General features: G+C 39.6%; 3 protein-coding genes and 1 long non-coding RNA gene across 4 annotated transcripts in view; 2 read left to right on the top strand and 2 right to left on the bottom strand.

The window, feature by feature from the left end:
- Nucleotides 1-13,675, bottom strand: part of lpcat1 (lysophosphatidylcholine acyltransferase 1) — a 30,252-nt gene extending 16,577 nt beyond the window's left edge. The window contains exons 1-3 of the mRNA XM_032535424.1: nucleotides 13,411-13,675; nucleotides 2,335-2,474; nucleotides 529-743 (exon numbers count right to left, since the gene is read on the bottom strand). Coding sequence (XP_032391315.1) covers nucleotides 529-743; nucleotides 2,335-2,474; nucleotides 13,411-13,497 — 442 coding nt within the window. The 5' untranslated portion in view covers nucleotides 13,498-13,675. The remainder of the gene's footprint in view (nucleotides 1-528; nucleotides 744-2,334; nucleotides 2,475-13,410) is intronic.
- LOC116701626 (uncharacterized) lies at nucleotides 107-12,860 on the top strand. Its single transcript, XR_004334976.1, has 3 exons — nucleotides 107-246; nucleotides 8,456-8,461; nucleotides 12,850-12,860. It is a non-coding gene; the product is annotated as an uncharacterized LOC116701626 (long non-coding RNA).
- A 3,901-nt stretch (nucleotides 13,676-17,576) lies between the features above and the next one.
- On the bottom strand, nucleotides 17,577-19,837 carry mrpl36 (mitochondrial ribosomal protein L36). The gene is made up of 2 exons (XM_032535422.1): nucleotides 19,621-19,837; nucleotides 17,577-18,065 (listed from the first exon to the last, which is right to left on the bottom strand). Exon 2 carries the CDS (start codon nucleotides 18,052-18,054, stop codon nucleotides 17,674-17,676), a length of 381 nt encoding a protein of 126 aa, XP_032391313.1. The 5' UTR covers nucleotides 18,055-18,065; nucleotides 19,621-19,837; the 3' UTR covers nucleotides 17,577-17,673.
- Nucleotides 19,838-19,878: 41 nt separating this feature from the next.
- Nucleotides 19,879-21,847, top strand: ndufs6 (NADH:ubiquinone oxidoreductase subunit S6). The gene is made up of 4 exons (XM_032535421.1): nucleotides 19,879-20,150; nucleotides 20,540-20,593; nucleotides 21,351-21,473; nucleotides 21,711-21,847. Exons 1-4 carry the CDS (start codon nucleotides 20,007-20,009, stop codon nucleotides 21,777-21,779), a joined length of 390 nt encoding a protein of 129 aa, XP_032391312.1. The 5' UTR covers nucleotides 19,879-20,006; the 3' UTR covers nucleotides 21,780-21,847.
- Nucleotides 21,848-26,646: the final 4,799 nt, after the last annotated feature.

Genomic DNA, 26,646 nt, shown 5'->3' with positions numbered 1-26,646 from the left:
CAGCATAGCATGGGGCAACACTGCGACTGCAAAAGGAGGTTGGTTTCTGTTGAACTCTGTGAGAAAGTGACCCACCTCTCACTTGTTTTATTACTCCAGTAAACATTTTCATAATGAGTTTATTGTCTCATTCGCTGGTTTTAAGGCTTCTGCAAACCAGAATGATATTCATTTTTTGAATTATGGTCTCGATTATAAAATCAGTGATAAAGCAGGGGGTATTTTAGGGCGTGGCTATGATGGCATGTGTAGAATGTAAAATCGTCACAGCCTCAACCAGGATGGCTGCGCCCATAACAGCAAACTCAACAACTCAATGCAGATCTCCAAAAACCAATGGGTGCACTGTCCATTAATATATGGTCTTGGAGTTCAAAGTGTGTCTGGCTTTAAACTGTAAATATAACAGTCTGGTAACGTCCACACAGCATTTGAAATCATGGAAGATGTGTTTTATGCCACATAAATGTTGTTTCTTTTGGTGGATCAATGGGTCAAAGAGGCGTGGGTAAAAGTGTAAATACTCACTGCCCCAGACGGGAATGCTCTTGCTCTCCAGTTTGGTGACTATGGAGCACATGGTCATGGTGACTGGGATGGCATCAAAGTAGGAGGAGTGTGGTGCCACGGTGAGGATGGGAACTTCAGAGGCTGCCGCCCGTTCCCCTTTCACCTTGATCCAATGGAAACCTCCGCAAAACCACATAGCTCGCATGATCACCCGTAGACACAGGTCAATGAACCTGATCAAAAATACACAGACAGTTGATGGAAAGGGTGAGTTTACAGATCTATGCACAGAGTTTTTTCACATTTACAGATCTGATTGCGCACACAGTTTATTTAACATATTTGCAGATTCCTTTACGCGTTATCAAATCTGAGTACGCATTAGGCCTGCACGAGTCAGGGAAAAATATGAATCATGATTTGTTAGCTTAGAATAGAAACAACAATTCTCTGCCATGATTCCCCCCCCCCTCACAAAGTGCAAGGCAGCTTTATTATTAAAGCACATTTCAACAACAGTGAAGGTCAAAGTACTATACATAAAAACAATTAAAATAATAAAAGTTACAGTTCAGTACAAGACATGAAATATTAAAGAGCAGTTAAAAACAGTTAAACATATAAAAGCAGATAAAATAGCAGATGTTAGGCTGCTAGTAAGGGACAGTGTATAAGCCGCTGCCCCACACACAATATCGGAGTGCAATAACCATTTAGTGCAGGGGTCTTCAACGTTTTCCAGGCCAAGGACCCCCAAACTGATGGCGAGATGGAGTGGGGACCCCCTAATTATATATATTGTATAAAATTGTGTTATATCAAACTGGTCCTATAGTACCATGTGTGCATTGATGACTGAAAGACATCTTCTGCCTCCATTTATCTGTTTACTACAGTGTGTTGAATTCATGTTAATGTGTATTTAAAGACATTTCAATTAGTGGAAAAAATTGCAGGGGGGGGGGATATAAAAAGTCTAATCAACCAAAACTTTCGCGACCTCCATGCAGTACCTCCGCGGACCCCCTAGGGGTCGCGGACCCCCTGTTGAAGACCCCTGATTTAGTGGATGTTTATTGCACATATGAACCATGACAAAACAAAACAAATTGGCAGTACCAAATATAGATTTGTTTTTGCACCTATAGCACATTGCGCATCACCACAAGACTGTAAACAAAGAGGCTTCAAGGAAGAGCAGAGAGAGCATTAAAACTTATTTTATACAGTCTATGTTGCGTCTGTGATGCAGTCGGCTCGTAAAAATTAAATGAGAATCAAAGTCATTAAAAAAAAAAATCCCAAAAATCTAATTTATTTAAAGAAAATTATAGAGAACAGGGGTGAGATTTATTGTGCAGGCCTAGTATGCATTTAGAGATTCTTTTACACAAGTACAAAGCTGACAGTTGCACAATTCTATACACATTAACAAATAGTTTTGCTACATTAATGAACCCATATTAATTATCTAGTTGCTTTTTATCTGATCACTCACTTCAAATTAGGTTCATTTAGCTCCTATGGATACTGTATGATCTTGGGCTGTGCAATGAATCACATTGTGATCACATTGCCATTTAGTTTCCAAACTAACTAAATGGCATGTGTTCTAAAGATGAAGTTTAACGGGAAAAGAATTATGGGAAACTTTACCGTTTTTGTTGTTTTCACTGTTGATTTGTTTAAGTGTTTCACTGTTTTTTTAAGTGTAATAAATACAATGAGTAACCCTCTTTAATAATCTTGATTTCAATATTGGCCAAAATAATTGTGATTATACCTCATGCACCCCCCCACACACACATATATACACAAACACACCTCCTCCACCATGGCTGTGGCTCAATGACAAAATCAGAACGTCCCAGGGCGGCTGTGAAGGCAAAGGGCCACGCCAGCAGCATGAGGGAGGACACCAGCAGCAGCCGAACTGGAAAGACTGTAACTGACATCAGTCCTATCTGAAGACAGAGACAGAGAGACAGAGACAGAGAGGAGGCGTCATTGACATTAGTATCAGTCCTCAACACTGTCATTTGACATACTGTGCATTCCAATTCTGCAGAAGAATACGCCTGCAGCACGTCCTACAGCGTCAAGAGGAGAAGAAGCACATTCCATCTGTGCCATCTGTAAAGGAACAACAATCACGCTCTAATCACAAACCCCTGGAGCTCACACTGGACATGTCCAATATGCAAATGTTTCAATATCAATTATAGTTAGCTACAGGTAAAAAAATGCCGAGGCAATATAGATGAGATTGTGTTTTAATCTAATCATTTTGTCGACATCATATAAAAAACCTCCAAAAAAACACTAAGTGAATAAAAAAATAAATAAAAATTACATAGAACATGTCCAACTTACACTACCGGTCAAAAGTTTGGGGTCACTTACAAATTTCCATGCCACTCCATTATAGACATAATACCAGCTGATCTGAGTGGGGGGCTGACCTTTAATGCAATATCTACATTACCCATTATCAGCAACCATTGATCCAATGTTCCAGAGGCACATTCTCTTTACTAATCTGATATCATTTTAAAAAACTAACTGAGAAAACACTGGAGAATCCTTTTGCAATTATGTAAGCACATAATGTAATTTGAAAACTGCTGACCGGGTTAAAAAAAACAATGCAACTGACCTCAGCTGGTATTCTGTTTATAATGGAGTGCAATGGAAATTTCTAAGTGACCCCAAACTTTTGACCGGTAGTGTACATTTTTTTTTTTTTTTTTTTTTTTTTTAATTTAAATAAACTTTTTGCATCAACAAGAAGCTGTAAAAAAAAAAAAAAGAACATTCTACAGGTTTAAAAATTTGAACGTCGACCATAGTGTTGTGAGTGTGGCGCTATAGACTGTATATTAATGGACAGCGCATTTGTGGCGTCACCCATTGGTTTGTGAGTTGAGTTTGCAGTTACGGGCGCTGGTTGAGGATGTGACGATTTTAGACGATAGGGCGGAGTGAGGGAGGAGCCCTTACACTCTACACACGCCATCATAGCCACGCCCTAAAACACCCCCTGCTTTATCACCGACTTGAAATCAATGAGATCATAATTCAAAAAATTATCATTCTGTGTTGCAGATATTGTAAAACTGGTGTTTGAGACCATGAACTCATTATGAAAATGTTTACTGAGGTAATAATTCAATAATAATAAGTCACTGTCTTATAGACTTATAAACAGACATCCTTTTGCAATTGCACGTGTCGCCCTCTGCTGGAATTTAGATAGAAAGCAGGTTTAAGGACTAATACTACACTGTAATAATACTCTGTTTCAGTAAAGGTCCTGCAGTGAAAATGTTATTTCAGTATGTAAAAATGTAGGAAAAATGTTGTTAAAATTAAACATTTAGACCGAAGGAAAAACTTATCTTTTGTGTTTTATTATTTTTAAATAATTTATTATTTTTTTCATTTTTATGTTAGATACCATTAGAACTGTTATACTGCTGAAAAGAAATGTATTCCTATTCCTACTTCTGGCCATGGTTGTGCTTGTTAATTTGAGATACCAGACTGCAGATATAGTGAAAAATGAGTAAGAGGGGAAAACGAGTAATAATATGACAGGGGCAAAAAAAAAAAAAAAAAAAAAAAAAAAAGCTCAAAAATGGCTCTGGTTTCATTTAATATTGTATGTGGTGTTTTCTTTTGAAGTGCAAATGTTCCACCTAAGAGACAATTTTGCAGAGCCATCACCTCTGCGTCCAGAGTCCAGCGTCCAAGACAATCGTGATTGGTTTAAATTGGAGATGTTCCGATACCAGGTAGTGCCTCCGATACGGCCTAAAACGCTAGTATCGGGAAGTACTGGAGTTTATGCATCGATCCGATACCACGTAATAAAGACCTAAAGAAAATCTACGTCAAAGTAGTTTATTTATGTTTATTTTCAGTTCAACTACTGTATATGTCAAACTGGATGATAAAAGAAATTTCTGTGGCGTTCATTGTTTGTTTAGGTTTTTCCAAAGAATTTAAACTGAGCCAGACCGACAATGCTAGAAATCATATCACATCCATACAGGGATAGTAGTATTAGAGCCCGACCAATAGTATCGGCTGATATTAGGCATTTCCGGATAGGGTATTGACATTCATCAGAATCCTTTATAATGACAAATAAATGATTCTGATAAATAATGATTTCAAAATAAACGGACTGTCAACCATGTTATGAGCGTTGGTGTTGCATAGTTTGTCCACCAGAGGGCGCTCTACAACGTCCCTGTTGGCAACACTGATTATTTTTTGGTTAATGTATTTTTGTTCAAAGGACTTTTAGTTTCATATCTTAAGTTAATATTTGTATACATTTTATTTATCAGACCTTTAATATGTAGTGTAGTGAGAACAGGAGAGTAGTGGTAGAGCACCATCTCTTTTAGCTTTAGCGCGACCAGCTAAATAAAGACCTGTGCTTGAGTTATCGAGGTATACTGAGGTATCATTGAGAGGTAATATGCTTCTGATACGTGGATCAGTCTCCTCAATAGGGTGGAGAGAACTGCAGAAACACTTTCCCAGAAATGTTTAACCTCCGGGCAGTCCCAACCCATGTGAATAAGTGCCAACTTGCAATAGTTTGTGGATTTATGATTTTAATTTGCGGTCTTTAAAATAGCACGAGGAAGTTCTGGTTCATATACACTTAGCCTCTCTGTTCCCTTAGTCTCCACAGAAACAGGTAAACAAACTCCACAGTCCACAGCCATGCTAGTGGCTCTGTGAGGCTTCTTTTAGGCCCAGCTAAATGCTAACAGCATGCTAACACGCCCACAATTTATCTAGGAACCATGAACGTCTGTGCTGACGTTGCACCATTTCAATGACTGACAGACAGAGGGATATTGCTGTCCTAAACTGCAGCCCAACCGATTAAGAATTTTTAAAGCCGATGCCAATACAAATATTTGGTTAGTAAAAAAATCTGATATTCCAATATATAAATATATTTTAAAAAAAAACAAATAATCCAGAAACGCATAACAAAAAAAATTAAGCAGATTTCCCTAACATTAGTAATTTGTAGTAATTTATGAGTTTACACTAAATGATAATAATTAAACACAACAGACCAGAGGAACTTCAAAATATCTTGAAGTTCTGATAAATACAAAAAATACAAACTTAAGATATGAAACCTATCTCTAGTCCTTTGAACAAAAAAACAATAATAGTGTTGCCAACAGGGACGTTGTAGAGCGCCCTCTGGTGGACGAACTATGCAACACCATCACTCATAACATGGTTGACCGTCCGTTTATATTTTATTTTTTTAAATATTCATTTATCAGCCATTATAAATGCCGATACCGATAGTTTGGGAAATGCCTAATATCGGCTGATGATAATAATAACACCAACAACATATAATAGCTGTACCCTAGACCAATATTGACTGAATGGCTAAACATATATCTGTTTTAAGGTGGGATCTTTACTTGGAATAATTTACCACGACACACAAAATGCATAACATCTTTGGGTTTATTTTTTAAATCTTGCCTGTTATGTATCAATGTGACAACAATGATTTTATTATTGTTTGTGTTAGCCATTTCTTATACTTCTGTGTATAGCAACTAATAGTTGGTACAACGTAACGCCTTGTCAGCTCCCTTTTGTGAACAGTTGTTCAGAAATGTAGGGGTTTTCTGACCGTTTGGTTTCATCAGACAAGGGCTGTGGCATAACACCAGGGAGATTTTACTGTGCAAATAGTAAGGTAGGAAAAACGATAACCCAACTTTGCAAACAGGGTATGAGGCTAAGTTCAATGTAAGGTCAAAGAGTTTAAAAGGGATAGTTTGGATTTATTGTAGTGGGGCTGTATGAGCTACTTCTCGGAAAGCGGAAAAAACAGGAAGCCTGAAGGAGTTTGAGGGTAACTGGGTGCCAGGACTCAGAGAGTGACTGCAGGTCTCTCTTTTCACTGGGTTAAAATGACTTCTTCTATGGTGAATGAAAGTCTTGGTCCCACCAAGTAGGTCATCTAATCAAATCAAAGCATTGACGGCAATGCTGGTGCCAGTTCTGCCGTTGTTGACCTTTTTCTTCTTCTTCTAGTCCGTAGAAATAACAAAGTCGGTAGCCTTTCCTCATTAGTGTTGCAACCACCACGCGGGAGTATATACAGTTACGCCGCTCCCATGACGTTACATTGGAGCACGACAGGTCGGCTGCGGTGAGTATACCGGACGCATTACCTCCAGTAAATGGCGGTCAGCACGCCCCCAATTTGGAGAAGCAAGCCAAAGTACCGATACAGAAGCTAGCAATGAATGGAAAATATTCCAGCTACGTAAAAAAAAAAAAACTATCAGTTTAGTCTATATTCAGAATATTTTTACCGCTTTATCTTGCTGTCAGCCCTTTTTGATGGGGAACTAAATCTGTTATTATTGATCTCTTCAAAGCCAACAGCCTCTTCTGACAAAATCTGTCATTTTACCTCGCAGAACACGATGATTGCTGGTCTACCGCTGCCACGACAGGTTAGCTTGTGTTATATGTTGGTACTTCTGTCTGCTTCTTCAAACTGGCGGCGTGCTGACCGCCAGCTACTGCAGCTGATAAACTGACTATGGAAACGTACCCCATACAACCCCACAAAATCCAAACTCTCCCCTAAAGTCTTGTCAGGGAAATACAGCTCATTGAAACCAGAGCTTTACAGTCCACTGCAGATAATTTAGTTCTTACCAAGAAAAAAAAAGAAATACTTAGATTTAGAAGTGTTTAATGTATCTTGTTTAAGAGTGAATTTCTTATTTAAGTGTTCAACTTTAAACTATCATCGTAAATCGAGCAAACTTGTCAAGTGTCTATCTTACTGTACGGACGGATAATTTCACTTGTTTTGAGCACCTTTTTCAGTCAGATTTAGTGTTTTTATCTTTTTTGTACATGTACAGTATGTAACACACACACACACACACACAAAACACACACAAACACAGGTCACAAGGTCATGGCCTACAGTGTTAATTCAGACTGCGTGACATTTTAAGCCTCAATTTTGACCTCTGTTTGATCTCATCACGCTTTAGTATTCCCCTCTCCTCAATCTCCTGGCCTGCCTTGCAGTAATCTCCAATCTCAGGGGAATTCCTCTCCTCAATTATCCATCCATCCAGCCTGCCTTCCATCCATCAATCTTTCACTCCCAATGTCTATTTGCTCAGCTGCACCTTCATTTATCATGCTCTTCTCTCCTACTTTGCATTTATGTGCTTTTGGGGACCACTCTGGGGAATCATATCTAACTCCCCTCCCGGCCTGCCCCATCTTTCCTATGTGTTTCTCTCTCTGCGTAGGAGACCAGGTGCACACTGCAGGGCTGTATTACTAAATAAAGAGTATGGGGGAGATTTATGATGCTCTAACACCTCTTGTTGCGTTCCCGCCCCCATGCCTGATGCACAGTGCACTCATCAGTACTTAACGAATCCATCTGGGAGGATCCGCTGACATTTTCTCAGGAGGTGGTATGAAAATGAGCTGGGGCGGGGTAGAGGGGAGCAAATGCCAGTGTTTTATGAGAGACCAAACCCTACCTCGGCTGAGGATTTAAAATGTGCTGTAAATGGGCTTCTGCAGTGCTGGGCTCCCGTACCACACATCCTGACTCTTATAGTAAGGCATCGTTAAAGTTTTATTGTCTGAGTGCAATTGTTTGTTACTGTATTATTAGCTCCCAAAAGATTCATCTTATGTTCAGGTTTTGGCATAATAATAATAACACAGATATAGTATAAGTTCAAGGTACCACTAACTCTGGTGATACACTGCAAACTGGCGTGTAAGTATTACTTTTACGTTGTCTGGAGATTGTTGAAGGGGAAATCTACTGTCGGGACACATTTGTTTTTTACTGTTTCAACTGAATTGTATTGAAAAAAAGTAGCTATAATAGTGACAGGTGTAAACCGAGCCCTGGGTATCCTGCTCTGCCTTTGAGAAACTGAAAGCTCAAATTGGCCAATCTAGAATCAGACTCCTTATGAGGTCATGAGGGGCAAAGTTACCTCCCCTTTCTTGGCTCTGCCCGCCCAGAGAATTTGGCCCACCCATGAGAGAGAGACATCATCGCTTTCAAACAAGCAAAGTGGCAGTTGGTCAAGGCCACACACCCAGCCTCCACCTTGCACACCCCCCCCCCCATCTCTTCAGATACAGTATTAGAGGACCACTAAGGTCTATATAAAAGAGACTTCAGATACAGTATTAGGGACCACTAAGGTCTATATAAAAGAGACTTCAGATACAGTATTAGGGACCACTAAGGTCTATATAAAAGAGACTTCAGATACAGTATTAGAAGACCACTAAAGCCTATGTAAATGCATCCAAAGAGCACCATGTCATGGGATCTTTAATGTTGACAGTGTTTGGAGGCTTTTAATGGTTTGTTTGAGTTCTGCATTAGCAAATCACAAAAGATTATTATAAAATGAGAAATCTTTCCCCGGAGAAGTGACTTTTGGGCAAGGGAAACGTAAATGTCAATGTCAAGCCCTGCACAGTCTCCCGTTGTTTTTATTAAGACACAGTAGCTGTCATAATTCTCTACATGCGATATGTTGCTGACGTTAATAAACGACCGACTGTATATGGTCCGTGATGTGAACAGATTTAGTCTCTCTGACTTCTGAACGTCACTACCACCCACACAACAGGTGTTCTGTACACAATAAGCCTTTAAAATCAGACAAACTAAAATCCCTTGCATTCTAAAACAACAAAAAGTGTATTTAAAAATTCATGTTGAGTCGATTCTGAACCAATAGGCTGTTAAATCAGCTGATAGGCTGGCGTTTCCCAGCATGCTCTGGGTCCGCCTTGATCTTGCAGTCAGTGAAAACCAATTGCGCTGCCTGCGTCTCAAAGCTGTGGCCGCCTTGATCTCGTGATTATTGTTGCCCATGTGTGCATGACGTCAGAGGAAGATGGGATAACGTCATAGACAGTTAAAGAAATGGACCAACAGATTCCGTTGCTCTGGACAGAGACCAGTGAAGTCTATTAGAAGCTCTTTTCCAGTGATGGCTGAGTGTTACTACGCAGCCTCCAACTGAGCTTGACGACGTAGATGTGACGTGGGAAACCTGTCTGAAAGTTGTAAGTCTTCTGGTAGCTGTGCAAGAGAAATCTCAATCATTCCCAATCAGCAGAGACAGAGTGGTAGGTATAGAGATAAGATAGGCACAGGCTATTGCTAACAAAAAAAGCTAGTTAGACCTAAACAGCTGAAGTAAGTCCAAACTGTCTGCGAGCTACTAACAATACGGTGATTTGCTGACTATGCAACAGTAAGTCTCGTGGTTATACAAAATTGTTAGCCTGGCTGGGCGGCAGGCCAGCGACCCCGGCAGGGTCAGACTGTGGAGCTTCTGAACTCCGACACAATCAGAGCAAATTTGCAGTTAGCCATTAACGTCCGTAAAACTTGAGCTCTACAGTTGATTTCTTGCATTAGAAAAAAACTCAGAAGTGAATTTAGTAATGAAATAGCAGACGAACATATAACGTTTCCAGTTTAGTATACTTTAGGTATGTTGTTAATAATTTGCAGTGTTAATATTGTTCTTTGGTGTTCAGTTTATACCGCTTTTCAAATGTTATCATCATAATAATAATAATAATAATAATAATAATAATAATAATAATGTTTATCATAACAATAAATAAAAAAAAATATTATTCAAGTTTGAGCAGGTGTTCTGGTATTTTTATTTTACTTATTTATTTTTTTGTGTGGATGTCGTGTGTCTTATACTTGCTTCTGTAACCCAGTAAATTTCCCAGTTTGGGATTAATAAAGTCCATCAATCAAATCAACCTACCTACCAGTAGATTCAGTTTTAATACTAAAATAGGCAAACAAATATTTGCCATTTCTCCAGAGTGTTTTGAGATTTTTACAGAGATTTAAGAAGGGTCCCAATTCAGTCTCTGAACTTTGCAACTCTATCAAAAGTCACAGGTATTTAGTCTGAATGCTGGAAGAGTTGGCAGCCATGTCTGAATGATGTTCACGGTTCAGCAATGTGTATGGCTCTGCTAAAATGTCACCTGCTAAAATGGTTGGTTTACAGTACTGCTGATCATGTTTGCTGGAAGTTAGAAAAACATATTCAGGAAGACCAAGTTCCAGAGGGAAATATGTGCCCATGCATCAAAAAGCCTGTATTGTCTCAAAATGACAGACCGACAGATTTAAAAAGGAGGCACTTACTTAGAAATATACACATTTATGTCATCTACGTAGGAAGTGAAGTTTTTAGTTTGTTTACATGGGACTGTGTGTGTGCGTGCACATGACTAAGTCCACACCTCACTGCCCATTATAAGCAGGCAGAGGGAGGCGGGAACCAGGCACAGAGACACACATGGTCCATCTTGCATTCACTGGACTGCTGCTGTCATCTGGCACAGAAAACCAACTGTTTACAGTCAACTGCAAGCTCCAGTAGAAAAAATGACACGTGCTAATTAAGACGGTCACTGGGGAAAAGGTGTAGCTAGAGCATACAGTACATACAGCAAGAAAAACTGAAATGCATAGGTCTTCACAAAGCCAAGCTTAAAAGCATGGTTTACTGCAGGGAAGCACCCAAAAACAAATAGGGAAAAGGGCTTTACCACTTTTCTTAAAATGTAATGGTTGGGAACAGGCAGTGCCCACATGAAGGCCTATTTCCTGAGCCTTTTGCTTGGTGTGTTTTGCTATGGATGAAAGCAGGCATCTCTGGGCCCTGGGGCTATGGGGAAACAGATAAACCTGATGGGGCAGAGCAGAGGGAGTGTACTTCCACCCCTTGTCTGCTTTTGTGACTGCAAAACAATACAGAAAACAACATTTTTGACATAGCAACTTGTTTCAGGGGATTTCTATAGGAAGAATGACAAGAAGGCAATTTGAAATGCTTTAGCAGTAATGTCACCTTCATAACAAACTCTCACTAAAAAAAAATGTAATCATTTTATATATTTTCATAACTAACTAGATGAAATTATTTTAGTTTAGTTGGACTACATTCCGTCAGCAGATCCTACAAATTACTAAGAAAAAGAACCCTATTGATTCACTGGTTGAATAATAAGTAAGCATGTCAGCCAGTCTGCCCTCTTTCCAGCAGTGAGAAACCATCAATTTCAATGGTTGATTTCCAATGTAGCCACAGCTGTTCATCTGTAGCAAAACATCCAGTATCTCACATGCCACTTCCACATTCATGGAGCATTCTTTGAATGTGCTACCACTGTATTTCATTATCAGTCTTAGGAAGAAAACAGCCCTACTTTAACAGATCCTAGCCTTGACTTTAACCTAACCCAAACCATTAGTCACTCTTGCTATGCTATACTGGAAAATGATCCACTGTAACAAGGACCACTGAAAACTAAGCAGCCAGCGTGTTTAACCCAGTGCTAACACCCCATTGTAAAGTATGTGTGTACGCGTTTGTCAAGTCCATGTTATCCTGTACTATGTCAGTATGACATGTAAACAGTGCAATGATGTAAAAATAAAAGTTTAAAAAAAAATGCAATTTTTACATCTAATGCAACATGTAATGCAAATTTGGTCAATCAAGATTCAATTTTAAGTTGACTGATCCATCCAGGTGGTTCAAGGCCCCGTATGGACCGAAGTACGGAGTGTGGATTGGTGGCTGGAGAGATGCCAGTTCACTGCCAGGTGCTCTTGAGCAAGGCTCTCCAGCACTGGCAGCCCACTCACTATGACATCTCTCCATTTGTGCATAAATAGTAATTCACTAAGCCTAATAATACTAACAAAACAGAGTGTAAATTGGAATTTTCAATAAACAGTATAACTTAAAATTAAAAATGTAGGGTAGTGGCTGGCACCATAATGACCCAAAAGTCTCAGATTACACATACAGTGTGTGTGTGTGTGAAATGCCCGTGTGTAAAAAATATTTGTGTCCTTCCTAAATCTGAGATAAATGTAAGGCTGCACAGGTGGTGCTCTACTCTTATCTCTGTGGATATACCAACCCTACAAAAGGACACAAAGACAGGATTTACCATGGACCCATATAGTTGTTTTCAGGACAATACAAACCCATATTAAGACAAGAATACTAAGGCAAATCCTAAGGTAACAAATGGCATGCATTACATTGAGCTATGAAATGATGTAAGGTTTACCTTACTTAACTTTATTCTTTTAAATGATTGTTAAAAGGACCTTACAGAAAGGCAGTCTGTATGTCACCGTTTTTAAATTGATTTAGGACCCAGTTGTTTATGATGACATTGTTGTTTGAATATTATGAGTCAAAGTGTGTCTATGTATATTATATATTTACCTAGAAGTGTCTCTGTGTCTATTTGAAACCGCGCTGCTGCCACTTGCCAGGACACTCTTGTAAAAGAGATTTTTAATCTCAAGGAGTTTTATATCCTGGTTAAATAAAGGTTTGAATGAATGTATGTATGTATATAAAGAAACATTTCACTGTTCAAGTGTTTGTTGACATCTTTCACAGACCACTTCAATGTGAGCCTTGCTCCCCACTAGGACTACAACCAGGAACACATTGAGGAACTACATTTCCAAGATAGTCACAAGACTCTTCCACTGCTCCTGAATTTAAAGTACTTCTTCTTTCCAATGATGTTTTGGAACCCAAATTAGACACGTCATATGATATCACCATCTTTAAATTGGCCCACAAAACAGGACATGATAGAAGTGTCTGTCAGCCCTAACAAGGTGGGTAGAGTTTGGGTATATTAATACACTCCATACGGTCCACAGCATAGCCTAGCTAAAGCTAGCCAGGCGACTTGAACATTTGAATATTAATTGCTAATTTGTCAGCTAAATTGTCTTACCTTTATTTTCTCTGTCATGGTGAATTGGAGCTCGTGGACGAAGGGGTTTCTACCCACTCTGGAGGGACGACTGTTGGACGACTTCATTGCAGACGACAGGAACTAACGCACCAAAATAAAAAATGAAATAAAAGGCGAGTCCAAAATGTCCCGTAACGTTGGTTTCCTTCTCGGTTTTGATGATGTAGGCGAGTATCTTCTCCTGCTTTCGGTCCACCCTCCTCTGACGAGAGGGGAGAATGATGCTAGGCGGGCGGGGAGCGAGGACTGAGGACTTAAGCGCTTGTTAGTCAGATGAAACGACGTGATTTCCGGTTGTAAGACATTACTTCCGGTGAAAGTTTCAAAATAAAGGGGCTGTACCTATCTGTACCTATAGACAAAATAATAACATGTCCATACCATAGACTGTAAATATACAGCCATTGTCTATAGTCCACATACATACTATTGCCGTTTCTCTTAACCCTTGTGTTTTCTTCAACCATGAAAAAAAAACGTGGTCACTTTTTTTCAACTTTTACCTACATTTTTGTCACTTTTTCAATGTTGTGGGTGCTTTTTTTTATGTTTTTGCAACAAAAAAAATTGATATTTTTATTGCTGACATTTTCAGCGCTTATTTCGACAGCCTATTTTTTGTGCCAAAAATGAACAATAATAACTGAAAACGGGTCAAATTTGACCCAAGGACAATATGAAGGTTAATACACATCCATGGTGCCAGGCTGCAGGCATTGAGACAATGCAGCATATATTTAAAGCATGTATTTAATATGACCATGACAACAAACTGCTCTCTCGTAGGGTTTTGCAGGTCAAAACGGTGGGATGACAGGCAAAAGCAATTTTTTAAAAAGGTTGATGCAAGTTTGAGAGAGTACCTCGATGAATGTTCCAAAATATTGTAGCTGAGCATGTTTGCGAATCCAGAATTTGCTTCATCTTTAAAATGAAAAAAGACATTTGTAACAATAATTCTCTAAAATTTGGAATGAAATTTAGTTTTTCAAAATATGTATTAAGCTTAGCTACATTGGCAAATACTGTGGGCGGCATCGTGTTCAAGCTTTTATTTTGAAAGCAACGGCAAAATCTGGAAACCTGGTGGCACATGCATGCGCCCACGCTCGCGCCCGTTTCACATGACGTTCCCTCATAATAGTGAGTGCCCAATCCAATCTTAGAATAAAAATCAACCACTTTAACTCCTTAAAAATACAACTATACATCTTTAAGACGTTAAATGCACTGAATATGACAATTCCAACACACAGGAACACACACTCAAAAACATGATGATGGTAAAGGCTTTCTGTTGGATGTGTGTTTGAGATGTTTGGGTGAGATTCAGTATGCATTTGAAGTCGAGTTTCCTGCTGCATTTGATCCACCCATCAATTTCAGCACTGTCTTTAAGTTTCAGATAACAGCGACTGCCCATTTAAACAGACTGTGGTGCTGTGGTTCACCTCCTGGGCACTGCCGAGGCGCTCTAGAGCAAGGCACCGAACCCCCTTTTCCATGGGCAGCCCCCCTCACACTGACATCTCTCCACTTAGTGCATGTATAGTTACTCAGCATGTGTGTGTAATTCAGGCTTGTGTGTAATAACAACAGAGTGAAAACATTGTAATTTCCCCTTGCAGGATTAATAAAGTATACGTTATTATTTCTTTCAAAGGAATAATCCAACCTACTGAAATATGCTCTACATTTCATCACATTGCAGTACTTTACTATCTCTGCTGCCTGCAGGCTGTGAGGTAACATGTTTGGAGCCGCACAGAAAGCATACGGTTTGTCCATGAATAGTTGATAAATACTGGCTCAATGCCCTCCTAAAGGTCCTCTGAATTGGTTGTACAAAAATACAAAAATTCAAATGCAAAAGTATAGTATAAGTGCACACAAGCCAGTGTTCCTTGTTCTACCGTGAGTAAATATTAACCTTTAGGGGTGGAAATCGTAGGTTTGTTGCCAAACACCTTTCAACCCAGTCTGGTTTGACAACTCCATGGCAAATTTGGATTGTGTTCACGTAGCATGCTTTGGCTCCCTCATGTGGAAACACGATGGAAAGGAATCTGACAAAACTAATGTTTGTGTGATAAAATATTGGCTCCAAGTTAGGCATCTTAATCCCACGAACAGGAAAAATCTTACTCCCATGATTATTCATCCCATTTGCTGACTGTTTTGGTTATAATCAGGTGACTGCTGTGCAACATAACAGGTATAAGCACTCATTTGTCCCTGTCGCAGTAAAGCTCATTAATGAGCAGAGATGGAAGTATGACTATGAATATTTTTAAGGTGTATCTGTGACTGTGATGAAAGAATGAAATTGGTTTTGTCTTTGAAATATGGCTTTTATCTTATTTAGTATAGGAAATCGTAAATCTGCTATTTGCACAGGCCCTCGAGTAGCCCATATGTTAATTGTATATTTGTTTTTTAATTGTTTTTTAACCCTGTGCTTGTCGTTGTGTCTGTAACTCTTGTAGCCAAGTTGCTCCGTGTCCAATGCAAATTTCTCCTTAGGGAGACCAATAAAAGTACTTTGACTTTGAACATGATGCTGTGAATGAAAAGTAAGACTGTGTTTGCACTGGTCCAAAGAGAAACTAATAAATGCACTTTTCACATTTCAAGTCAAACCTTTAATATTTGTGCATATCCCAGTAGTTCCAAAGCCTACTGACTAGGCCTTTATTTATTTAGAAGTTTTAGTTGTACATGTGTATAATGACAATAAAAGGCATTCTATTCTATTCACCAGGAGAAGGGTAATACTATAATTTTTACTTAACCCTCGTGTTGTCTTCCCGTCAAAATCGAAAATCAAAACTTTTGTTGACGCTTTATATCGACGTTATTAACTTCTTATGTTTTTGTCCCTTTTTTTCAACACTTTGATGCTTTTTTGAATATTTGTCACTTTTTTGAACACTTTTTTTTTTCAACACAACTTTAGTTTTACAGTTATGTTTGGAATTTATGGTCAATGAACCTAATTTGTAAGAAAATCATACCTAATAGTTGAGTTAGAAATGAGAGAAATTAGGAATTATTCCAACTAAAATTAAAGGAATGTATGTTGATGGATAATTACAGACTGGAATAGACTTTTAGTCAATACTATTTTAAAACCACTTCAGTTAAGATAATAAGACACCCCAACATTATAGAGATTTGCACTTGCCAAAGCGCATTGTGTGGAATTAATCATGTTATTTTGGGTAGTTAAAAAGAACACTAATATCTGAAAACGGGTCAATTTGACCCGAGGACAACATGAGGGTTTGAGGCGCTCTAAGCGTTTTTTGGGCTAAAACATTTCAAGAGTTGGCAGCCATTTGCTGAATTTAGCCCCGCCCACATCATTTGAGGTCAGGCAGTTCATATTCTGACTGGTATGACGACGTCAGGCTAGCCTGTCCCCTGAACAAACTGTAAAAAAAAAACGCTCTCTGTAGACAGCCCAGGCTCCACCAATGGCAACAAAAACTAACTAGGCCAACCTGCACCAAGAACCATAACAAACCCTGTTCCAGCCTGCAGACAAGGAGTTGGTAGAGCCATCACCACAGCAGTGTTAGCACGTAGGCTACTTCCACAATGCTCACACAGTGTTCATGACTCAACCAACTCCTTCTTGTCAGCTTAGCCATGTTCAAATGTAGAAGTGTAGAGTGCAATGGATAACAGAATGCAATGTTCATTTTAACTACCCAAAATAACACAATTAATTCCACACAATGCGCTTTGGCAAATTTTGGGGTGTCTTATTATCTTAATTGAAGTGGTTTTGAAATAGTTTTGAGTAAAAGTTGACATTTTCCAGTCTGTAATTATCCATCAGCATCCATTCCTTTAATTTTAGTTGAAATAATTCCTAATTTCTGCATTTCTAACTCAAACGTTGGGTATAATTTTCTTATAAATTAGGTTTATTGAACATAAATTCAAAAATTAACTGTAAAACTAATGTTGAAAACGTCAAAAAAAGTGACAAATATTCAAGAAAGCATCACAAGTGTTGAAAAAAGGGACAAAAACATAAGTTGAAAATGTCGATAAAAAGTGTCAACAAAAGATTTGATTTTAGATTTTGACGGGAAGACAACATATGGGTTAAGAGGGAAAAGAAGAGCAGTGAAAAGTGCTATGCACATTCTTCATCCAAACGGTTTATTTTTGCTTCCCAGTTCTCCTAAATTCAAAATCTCAAAGCATACTTCTCATTACTCCTTCAACATTTTAGCCCTGCCTCTGCTTGTGTCTCGGATTTGTCTTGCAGAAGACGAACAAACGGCCCCTCCGTCGAACAATGAAACAGTCTTTGCAGCGCCTCTTCAGAGCAGACTTGGTTTTCATCCCCGCGGAAGGCTGGACGCAGGGCAGACGCTGACACTGTCCCAACAGAGATGGTCCACACTGAGCCGAGGAGCCAGACAAAGGGGGCTGGATGGAGCTGATTCCGGTGGATGAGCGGAGTAGTGTGCGGGTGACTGTGTTGAGGGTGCAGAGACATCTGTAGGCACTAGCTGCTGGTGAGGAGGCGGCCCCGTTGAACCGGCTCATCTGGGCCATGTGGCGAGTCAGAGAGGTAGCCACGTGCTTCAAGAGGAGGGAGGCCATGGTGTCAAAGGCTGCGTAGGGGAAATGAGACATAATTCATATGCATCTACAGTGGCAAATAATTATCTTACCACATCAAATTATACATTTGGTCTGGGGTTTGTGTCATGTTGTGATCTGACTTAAAGCACCCATATGCTAAGCTCATTTTCAGGTTCGTAATTGTATTTTGAAGTTGTACTAGCATAGGTTTACAAGGTGTTATTTTCAAAAAACACCAGATTTCTGCAGATCCCGTTTTCACCCTGTGTGTTTGGGTCTCTGCTTTAGCTACAGAGTGAGACATCTCACTTGTTTTAGCTACAGAGTGAGACATCTCACTTCTATCCAATCTTTGTTGGAAGCTGCACATGATCAGTAGCTAGGTCACATCAGCTAGATAACTCTTTCTCCAACTTTGGTCAGTCCAAGGCAGGATTAGCTAGACGAGGGGCACTTGTGGAATACCTGTAGAACAGGGACATGTAGTTCTCTTACAAATCTACATCTACGGCCAGATTCCCACAGCATTGAGCATCTTATACAGCTCGAAATAACCTACTTCCTCCCAACATACAAACCATGTTTAGAGACAAAGGAGGGGGTTATGCCCTCCGAGGCAAACTCAATTGGAAACAACCTACCTGAAACACAATGATGAAAAGCATACTTTTACTTTCTGTGGCGTGAAGTTATGACCAAAGAATTAAAACATATTAGGAATGTTTTCAAATTTAAAAAAAGGGTTCAAAGACATGACCCTACATAAGTCCAGACATTGAGTAGTATTATTCTGTGAAAATGTTGATAATAGAGATGATGACAATCATTATTATCATTAGGGTTATCATCATTATTCACCAGAGTATTCACCTTATGGTGCCAGTGTACAGTACATAAGTACTGACCCTTATGGGTATATGTAGGCATGTACGTATATATGTAGGCAAGTGTATGAATGCATATGCAAACACACTGTATATGCCTGTATGCAGAAAGTTATCTGGGTAAAGTGTATGCGTTCTTTAGTTTTTTCTTTTTTTTTAAATATACGTTGAAGTAGTTGTATTTATGTTCTTTTTCCGATATGACTGACTGTCAAACTGGATGATAAAAGATCTACAGTGTTCATTGTTTGTGTTTGTTCACGTTTCACAAAGAGTTTAACCTGAGCCAGACGACAACAAATCCTATCACATCCATACTGGGATAGTAGTATAGAGCTGTTAAGACATAATAAAATATATCACACTGGTGTCGGATTAGTACTCGGAATCGGACGATACGCAAGTTCAAGAATCGGAATCGGTGTCGGTAAGCAAAAACTGGTATCGGACCTTCTCTAAACCAATACATTCTTCCATTCATTTATCTCAATGCGAATGGTTATGCATCTTGCACGGGCCTGTGTGACATAAAAGCTGTTATAGACGAACGTTAAATTACTAGTTTGACGCCACTGTATGATCGCTACGAGACATGCTATGGAGACGAGCATGCAGTGACCTCCTTGCGTCAAAGCCAGACATAAAACACGGCCCACCACATAAGACAATCTTATCACAAAATCAAAGAACGTAAACAAACCTTTTAGAAACCCCTTGTAGGTTTAAAACAGGGGATATGTCCCTGAATGTTGCGTTTTACCGGCAACAACGCGATAGCACAAGTGTTCTTGCTTGTGGAGAGCATACATACAACTGCTTCCGGTTGGAGCTTCATGAATTATGTTTTGCCCTCAGTTTAGCCTGTCAGGGAGTTATCCCTCTCTGGCTTTGGTCATATTTCGCCTCAATCGCCATGAGTAGAGTCTAAATCCAAAATTGCTGTAGATTTAAGTTTGTCTTTTATAACATGCAACGATTTAACTGGAAATGTAAGTACTTTAAACCAGTGAGGCAAAACTCAGGGAAGTAAATTTCCTTTACAAGTGTCCTCTGCAATGCACCTTGGGAAAACAGGCTGTCGTAAACATGGCGACCGCTGTGGCTAGAGTTCTGTCCTTCAGTAAACATGCTAAGGTGCTCGTTTCACCTTTGAGGCTGTCTGCTGTGCCTGTTCGCCGCTACAGCCTCGAGGTTTCCAGCACCGGCGAGCCCATCACTCACACCGGCCAGGTAAAGTTACAAGTCACTCTCTCGTGTCGCTTTTACTGGGTGCCCCAACGTTAGCTTAGCCTTGCGTCAGTGAAGCTTAGAGCTAATGTTACCAGCTAGCTAGTAGCTAGGACCATTGACATTACTGTAGCTACGTCCCTCCAAATGACTTCCATTGGCTCATTGATATTTTCTTTTAGCATTTCGGTTTCAGTCTGTTGCTTCACATTTAACCTTAGCTTAGCGTCAGTGAAGCTTAGCTAGCTAACGTTACTAGTTAGCTAGTAGCTAGGACCGTTGACATTACTGTACGTCAACTCGTGACTTCACTGGGCTCATTAATATTTTCTTATAATATTTGGGTTTCAGTCTGTTGCCTCACATTGACAGCGTTACTGTGTTTTTCTCAGGTTTTTGATGAAAAGGATCCCAGGAGAGCCAGGTTCGTTGGCAGACAGAAAGAGGTAAGAAGCATCAAAACAAACCAGATTTAAATATTGTGTTCCGGGAAAATTGTACGTATATTTGTATGTATATTGTATGTATTGTATACATTTTAAATGTATTCTGTGATCAATATGGTATACAGATTTGGTATGTTTTCGCACACAAACACACCTGCAAAGCTTAAGCTGTAATTCTGACCCAGAATCCACCTCTTTCTCATTCTTGAGCACCCAAATAATAATAATAATGTATACTTTATTAATCCCACAAGGGGCAATTACATTGTACACTCGGTCGTTATTACACACACAGGCCTCAAATACACACACATGCTCAGTACCTATACATGCACTAATGGAGAGATGTCAGAGTGAGGGATCTGCACATAGAACGAAGCCCCGAGCAGTTGGGGCTTTGGTGCCATGCTCAAGCACCTTGGCAGTGCCCAGGTGCCCACCACCATACTTTTATGTGGACTTGAACCAGCAACCTTCCGGTTACCGACCCAACTCCCTACGGACTGAGCCACTGCCACCCCACACCACAGGAACCACATTATAAAAGACAAAACAATGTGATGTTAATGGATGGAACAAATATGTCACGTGCCCGTCTGCTTAGAGTACACAAGCCCCCAGCAGCTCCCCTGGATGTAAAACCGGATGTATGTTAGCAAAATGAATAGATGGTACACACAGGGGGATAGCCGTCATAATCAAAACATCAATCATGCAGTCTCACTGTGTCTGTTTGTTAAATATTGTTTGTTCCAAGGTGAATACAAACTTTGCCATTAAGTTGGTGGCAGAGGAGTCAGTGACTGACGTCCAGGCCAGAGTGGTGTCCTGTGATGGCGGTGGAGGAGCCCTGGGCCATCCCAAAGTCTACATCAACCTGGTAAGAGCCTGCACACACTATATAAATGGGGAAAAAATCATTTGAAGTGGTCCATTTTGACAAAACCTGAAGAGAGGAAATGCCAGACAAGAGATAATCTGTTATAATGTTCTATGATATTTGCAATAGTTTGAGTATTCCTAGAAAAACATTAACTGCACGTCTTGCAAAAGTCCCCAATTATAGATATACTAACCTTCATTTTTTTTTTTTTTACTTTGTCTTTTTTTTCTTCAGGATAAAGACACAAAGGTGGGCACATGTGGCTACTGTGGATTACAGTTCAAGCAGAAGCATCATCACTGACAACTTTCCTTTGCCGTTGCTTCTCTGTATAAATTGCCATATTGGTTAATAAATTATATGTTGTCTGTTCAAAAGTGTATTCTTCCTAATGAAGCCTTATGAAATCAATGTTGCAACACATCTGTTATACATCGTATATATGCACAATGCAAATGTTTTTAGAGGGTTGTTTTATTGTAGGGTACACATTTCATCTCTCCATTTCAGTGCCCAAGTGTTCAATTCAAATTTATTGCGCAGGTTTGTTGTTTTTGTTTGGTTGTTCACTATACATATATATATGTATATGTTGATATCAAATGTGGCCAATATTATATTCCATGGTGAGCTACCACATGCCCAAAAGAACAATAACAAAGATGTTGCATGATGGTTTACGGAGGTAAACATGAAGGCCACTGAAGTCAGCATTTACAGTTTAATTTACAGTTGACATATAATGGAAGCAAGTAAATTTGTAGGCAGATGATAATGAGGATAAGGAAAAAGAGAGCTGCATTTTGAATGATAGCTTTTTGTGGATCAGTGGCTGCTACTTCTGTGCAGATTCATAATGTGAGTGACACATATGAAAGTTGCTCAAATCTGAATTGAAAAGATTCCATGTGATTTTTGCTGGTTGCTACAAAAAAAACTGATTTGAGTCACATATGAGCAAAATAAATCAGATTTGGGCCACTTTGCCTTCAATATGAGGGACTGGTAATGCAATACATATTGTAACAGGTTAGGCATTCAATTTAAATTACAAGATGCAATTCCCCCTGTGACAGGCAGAGGTCAACAGTGTCCTACAGATGTGTTTTGGCCCTGTACTAGAAAGACAGCTACATTGTAGATATCTTTTCTATTGCAAAAGCCAAAGCTATTTATTGTTAAATGGAGTGTATGCAATTCAAATTTAATTGGTCTGAACTATAATAAGAGCTGATAAAAGTAGCACTGCACCTTAAAAATCTGCATGAGTGGGATTTATTTATTTCCAGCATCTCAAAACACATGAATAACTGACTGCATGAGATTGCAGTGCTTTGAACGTGCCTTAATCAATAAGCAGGCTAGATATGGCTCATCTCTGCTGTTTACCGTAAGAAGCACTGAGACAACCTTTAGCATTCCCTGTGCATCGGCCCCTCACGATCTGCGATGTAGAGTCTCGCTCTGCCAAGCCTGGAGGACATCAGGAGGGAGCCAGCCTGATAAGACACAGTAGCGCGGAACAATACATGTTTGAAGAAGATCATATATATATTTCATCAGGCTTATTCTCCATAGACCTCTGCATGCCAAATTGGCCTACGCTTGGCTCAGGCACCAGACAGCACTAGCCTGTTCTGTCCCCAGTGATGCAGCCAGTGGAACTGCATTTTCCACACCATAGAGCTCAGGTTGGGAAGAGTAGTCAGGCTGATATAATTGGCCCTGGTGACTCCTGGAAGTGAGGCTCATGCTGTAGTTAACCTCATCCATAGTCAGACCACTTTGGATGATTGAAGGGGAGAGAGGTGCTTTGTTAAAATGAGTCAGGCGAGCCCGGTCAGTGTCAGAGAGCTGACTGGTTGGTCTTGCGGTTGGTAAGTCTGAGTGGTTCAGAGGTGGTGGTTGGTTGAGTTGGAGGCATTGCCAGGGGCAAAATCTTCAGATGAAACTGAGCATATGAACTGTGCTGAATTAAACAGAGCTGTGTTTTTGTGCCGGATTTAACCGCACTCTTTAATTATTCACTGCTCTTAAATGCATCAGCCGGCATAATGCACTATTCGTTAAGATCATATGTGACTCCAGATTATGAAGTTGGATTCAACAAATTTGCACAGGGACTCATCCATGGGTTCAACCTTAAACTGTCAAATCCCAGCAGGGGGTCTAGGCTACATCCAGTTATCCACTTTCTTTCAGCATAATATTAGATACAACTCTTAAGCAAAATATGACCTGCGCTGTTGGGTCGGACCATTCAGACAAAGATAAGACTGTAATCACATTGACAATCTCACTGCTGAGCAACACAATAGATAATGGAGTTAAATGCCATTGAATTCCTTAGCACGGGGCCCCTTCACAACAATCACTCACTCTATATAAAAACATCCTCCTCGTCGCCATAATTGCCCTATTAAAATATTTCTCCTTGAAGATGTGTCATATTACAGGCCCTCAGGCTCATTAGGAAGCTCACTGCAGCCAATTATGTGAACCTCCATGTGTAGAAGCCACTAGGACCAAAAGGGGCTCATAAGGCAGATCTGGGAGCAGCCCGTCCTCCTGAAATCTATACTTACAGTATAAGAGGCAAAACAGGAAACTGACCTTTGGTCATTGTCTCGGGGTGACTCCACTCAGCTCCACTTTAAAGTCAGGTGGCACAGCTTCTGACCTTTACAATGGAAATAATGACTTGTACTTGTGCCAGGAACTCAGAGGGTTACTGTGGGGATCGAGACACCTCTGGCGACATGTGACAGGTTTTGGAGGAGAGAGTTTGCACTCAGCACTTTGATAGCCCCGGGAAACCAAAGTGTGTGTGACAAGACGCAAGAGACTTAGAACTATGTGTATATGTATGCCAGTGTGTGTGTGTGTGTGTGTGTGTGTGTGTGTGTGTGTTTGAGTATGCGACAGAGGCACAGACAGTGTTGAAAGGAAATAGGTGTCAGACGTAGGGTGCAGAGAGGAGCAATTTGAAGTTGTCAATACTTCCTGTGCAGACATTCCATCTGAAATTTTTAAAAGTAGAGGTGAGTCAGAAAAAGGGCCGGAGAGTATAGGATGAATAGCAATTAATTCACAGGAAAACACTTTTCTGAGTGTAAAAAATAAAAATAAAAAGTCCTTTGCCTGTGTCCCATAAGACGCAAAAAGGGCCAGATAACTGCTGGTGGTGTGAGCCAGACAAATAAACAGTGTCTGTAACATTCCCCGACCCGCACAACCCCACACTGAGGCTTAATCACATTATATGGCCCAGGGAGCAGGCCTTCGTGTCACTCCGGCTGTTGAGTGGCTCGCTTGTGTGTCGAGAGCAGACAGAAGTGAGGTGAGACGAGTGGAGGGAAGGAGGGAGGGGGAAGAGATGGGGAAGGGAGATGTGGAGTAAGGAAAAGAGGAAGAAGAGAAGATGGGTGATAGCTGGAGGAGTATGGGGGGAAGAGAGAAGTCAGTGAAGGAAGATAGAGAGTTTGAAATAGGGAGGTGAGAGCGACGATGGAGGGTAAATCTCACAAGAAAAAAATCCAGAAATATCAAAAATTAACTGTTACACAAGACTAGCTGGTGAACATAGATGAGCATATAGAAGCTAAAGAGCCAAAAACAGAAGTCAAATTAGAGTTAATAATGCTCTTAAATTTTTTCCTACAGCTCTAAAATGAATGACAACTTGCTTCATGTGTAAATGGGAAAGTGCTAACAAGTTTACCATATCTTCTTAAAGTATAGTACACTGTAACAAATTTAACGTAAAATTCACAGTAACTTACTGGCAACGATTGTCCAGCAAGTTACAGTGAATTCTTTTTACAGTAAAGAAGCCGTACTTCAATTCACAGCATTTTATGTATTTACCGTAAATGACAAAAAAATTAAACACAACCTAAGATAAAAAAGTAAAAATACAGTAGTTTACTATTTACAGTACTATAGTGGCTATATTGTGATTTTTTTTACAGTAATGCTTTGACTACTGTGATTTCAACTGTAATACTTAGACTACTGTGATTTTGTCATGTCAACAAGGTTGTAATGTAAACTTTACAGCATTGTACTGTAAAAAATCATATACAGTAGTGTTACTGTGAAATCTAAAGGAAATAACTGTAGATTTCACAGCCATTATTTACAGCGGAGTGTTCAGATCTGGCCAAAAATCCCTTACTGAAACTTTAAAGGGGATTGGTTAAACGTGCATTGACTTTAAAACGGAAATATGAACAAATCATTTCACATGATTATTGATTAAACGAAAACTTAATCAACGTGAAATACTCACACGGTTTTACAAAGCACGCTTATAGGATTGAGGGATTCTCTTGAAACAAATGCCATTATTTGGAAAAACCAGAAAAGGGAATTTCAGAAAATACTTGACGCTTGAAAAAAAATATAACCTCTTTTTTTACTTCTATTTTTTGAATCAAAGTTCGGTGTCACTGTGTGTATTGTGTATTGTTGCAGTTGTCCCCATGCTCAGCACCAAAGAGACAAGTCGTGTCTCAAACAGCTGAAGGTGAGAACAAGTATAACCTTATGTCTCTTAACCCCAGTCAGCACTGGCTCCACCTCTTACCAGACTGCCTTTCTACATCCTTCGTGACACCAACCACTTCGTCTTTTAGAAGTCAAATCCACCTTCATTTTTTTTAAAGGAAACAATAGTGAAAGTTTCTAATAGATAGGGGAAAAGTACGGAGTTGAGAAAAAAAACCTACGCACAGATTAAAAATCCGTTCCCTAGGTTTTATAAACTGTTAGCACGGATTCATAATCCATGCCCTCTGTTTTATAAACCGAGGACATGGGCTCATAATCATATTGGAACTTCTGGGGTCAATTACTCTATAGCAAAATGATATTAAATCACAAATGATTTCCTAATGTAGTAAAAGTTAACATTTTTAAAGACAAAATAAATAAGTAGTGTCTCCAAGCTTTTTTTAAAAGAAAGTGGTGTAGTACGACTAGAAGGAGACAAGTTATAATTTTAGTAAATTTGGAGACCTTAGCTTATTTAATCATTACATTAATAGATATTTTTGTGTCGGTGTTGTTGTTTGTGGACGGTCCCTAATAGAGACCACAGATTAAAAGTATGTTCCCTAGGTTTTATAAACTGTTAGCACGGATTCATAATCCATGCCCTCTGTTTTAT

This window comes from Etheostoma spectabile, chromosome 14 (genome assembly GCF_008692095.1).
Source record: "Etheostoma spectabile isolate EspeVRDwgs_2016 chromosome 14, UIUC_Espe_1.0, whole genome shotgun sequence".
Lineage (NCBI taxonomy): Eukaryota > Metazoa > Chordata > Actinopteri > Perciformes > Percidae > Etheostoma > Etheostoma spectabile.
The sequence above is the reverse complement of the archived record's forward strand: the minus strand, read 5'-3'. Positions and strand labels throughout refer to the sequence as shown.

Coding starts and splice junctions, on each gene's coding strand:
- ndufs6 (XM_032535421.1), top strand. CDS start 20,007: ATGGCGACCGCTGTGGCTAGAGTTCTGTCCTTCAGTAAACATGCTAAG. Junction 20,594..21,350: donor TCGTTGGCAGACAGAAAGAG/GTAAGAAGCATC, acceptor GTTTGTTCCAAG/GTGAATACAAACTTTGCCAT. Junction 21,474..21,710: donor CCAAAGTCTACATCAACCTG/GTAAGAGCCTGC, acceptor TTTTTTCTTCAG/GATAAAGACACAAAGGTGGG.
- mrpl36 (XM_032535422.1), bottom strand. CDS start 18,054: ATGGCCTCCCTCCTCTTGAAGCACGTGGCTACCTCTCTGACTCGCCAC.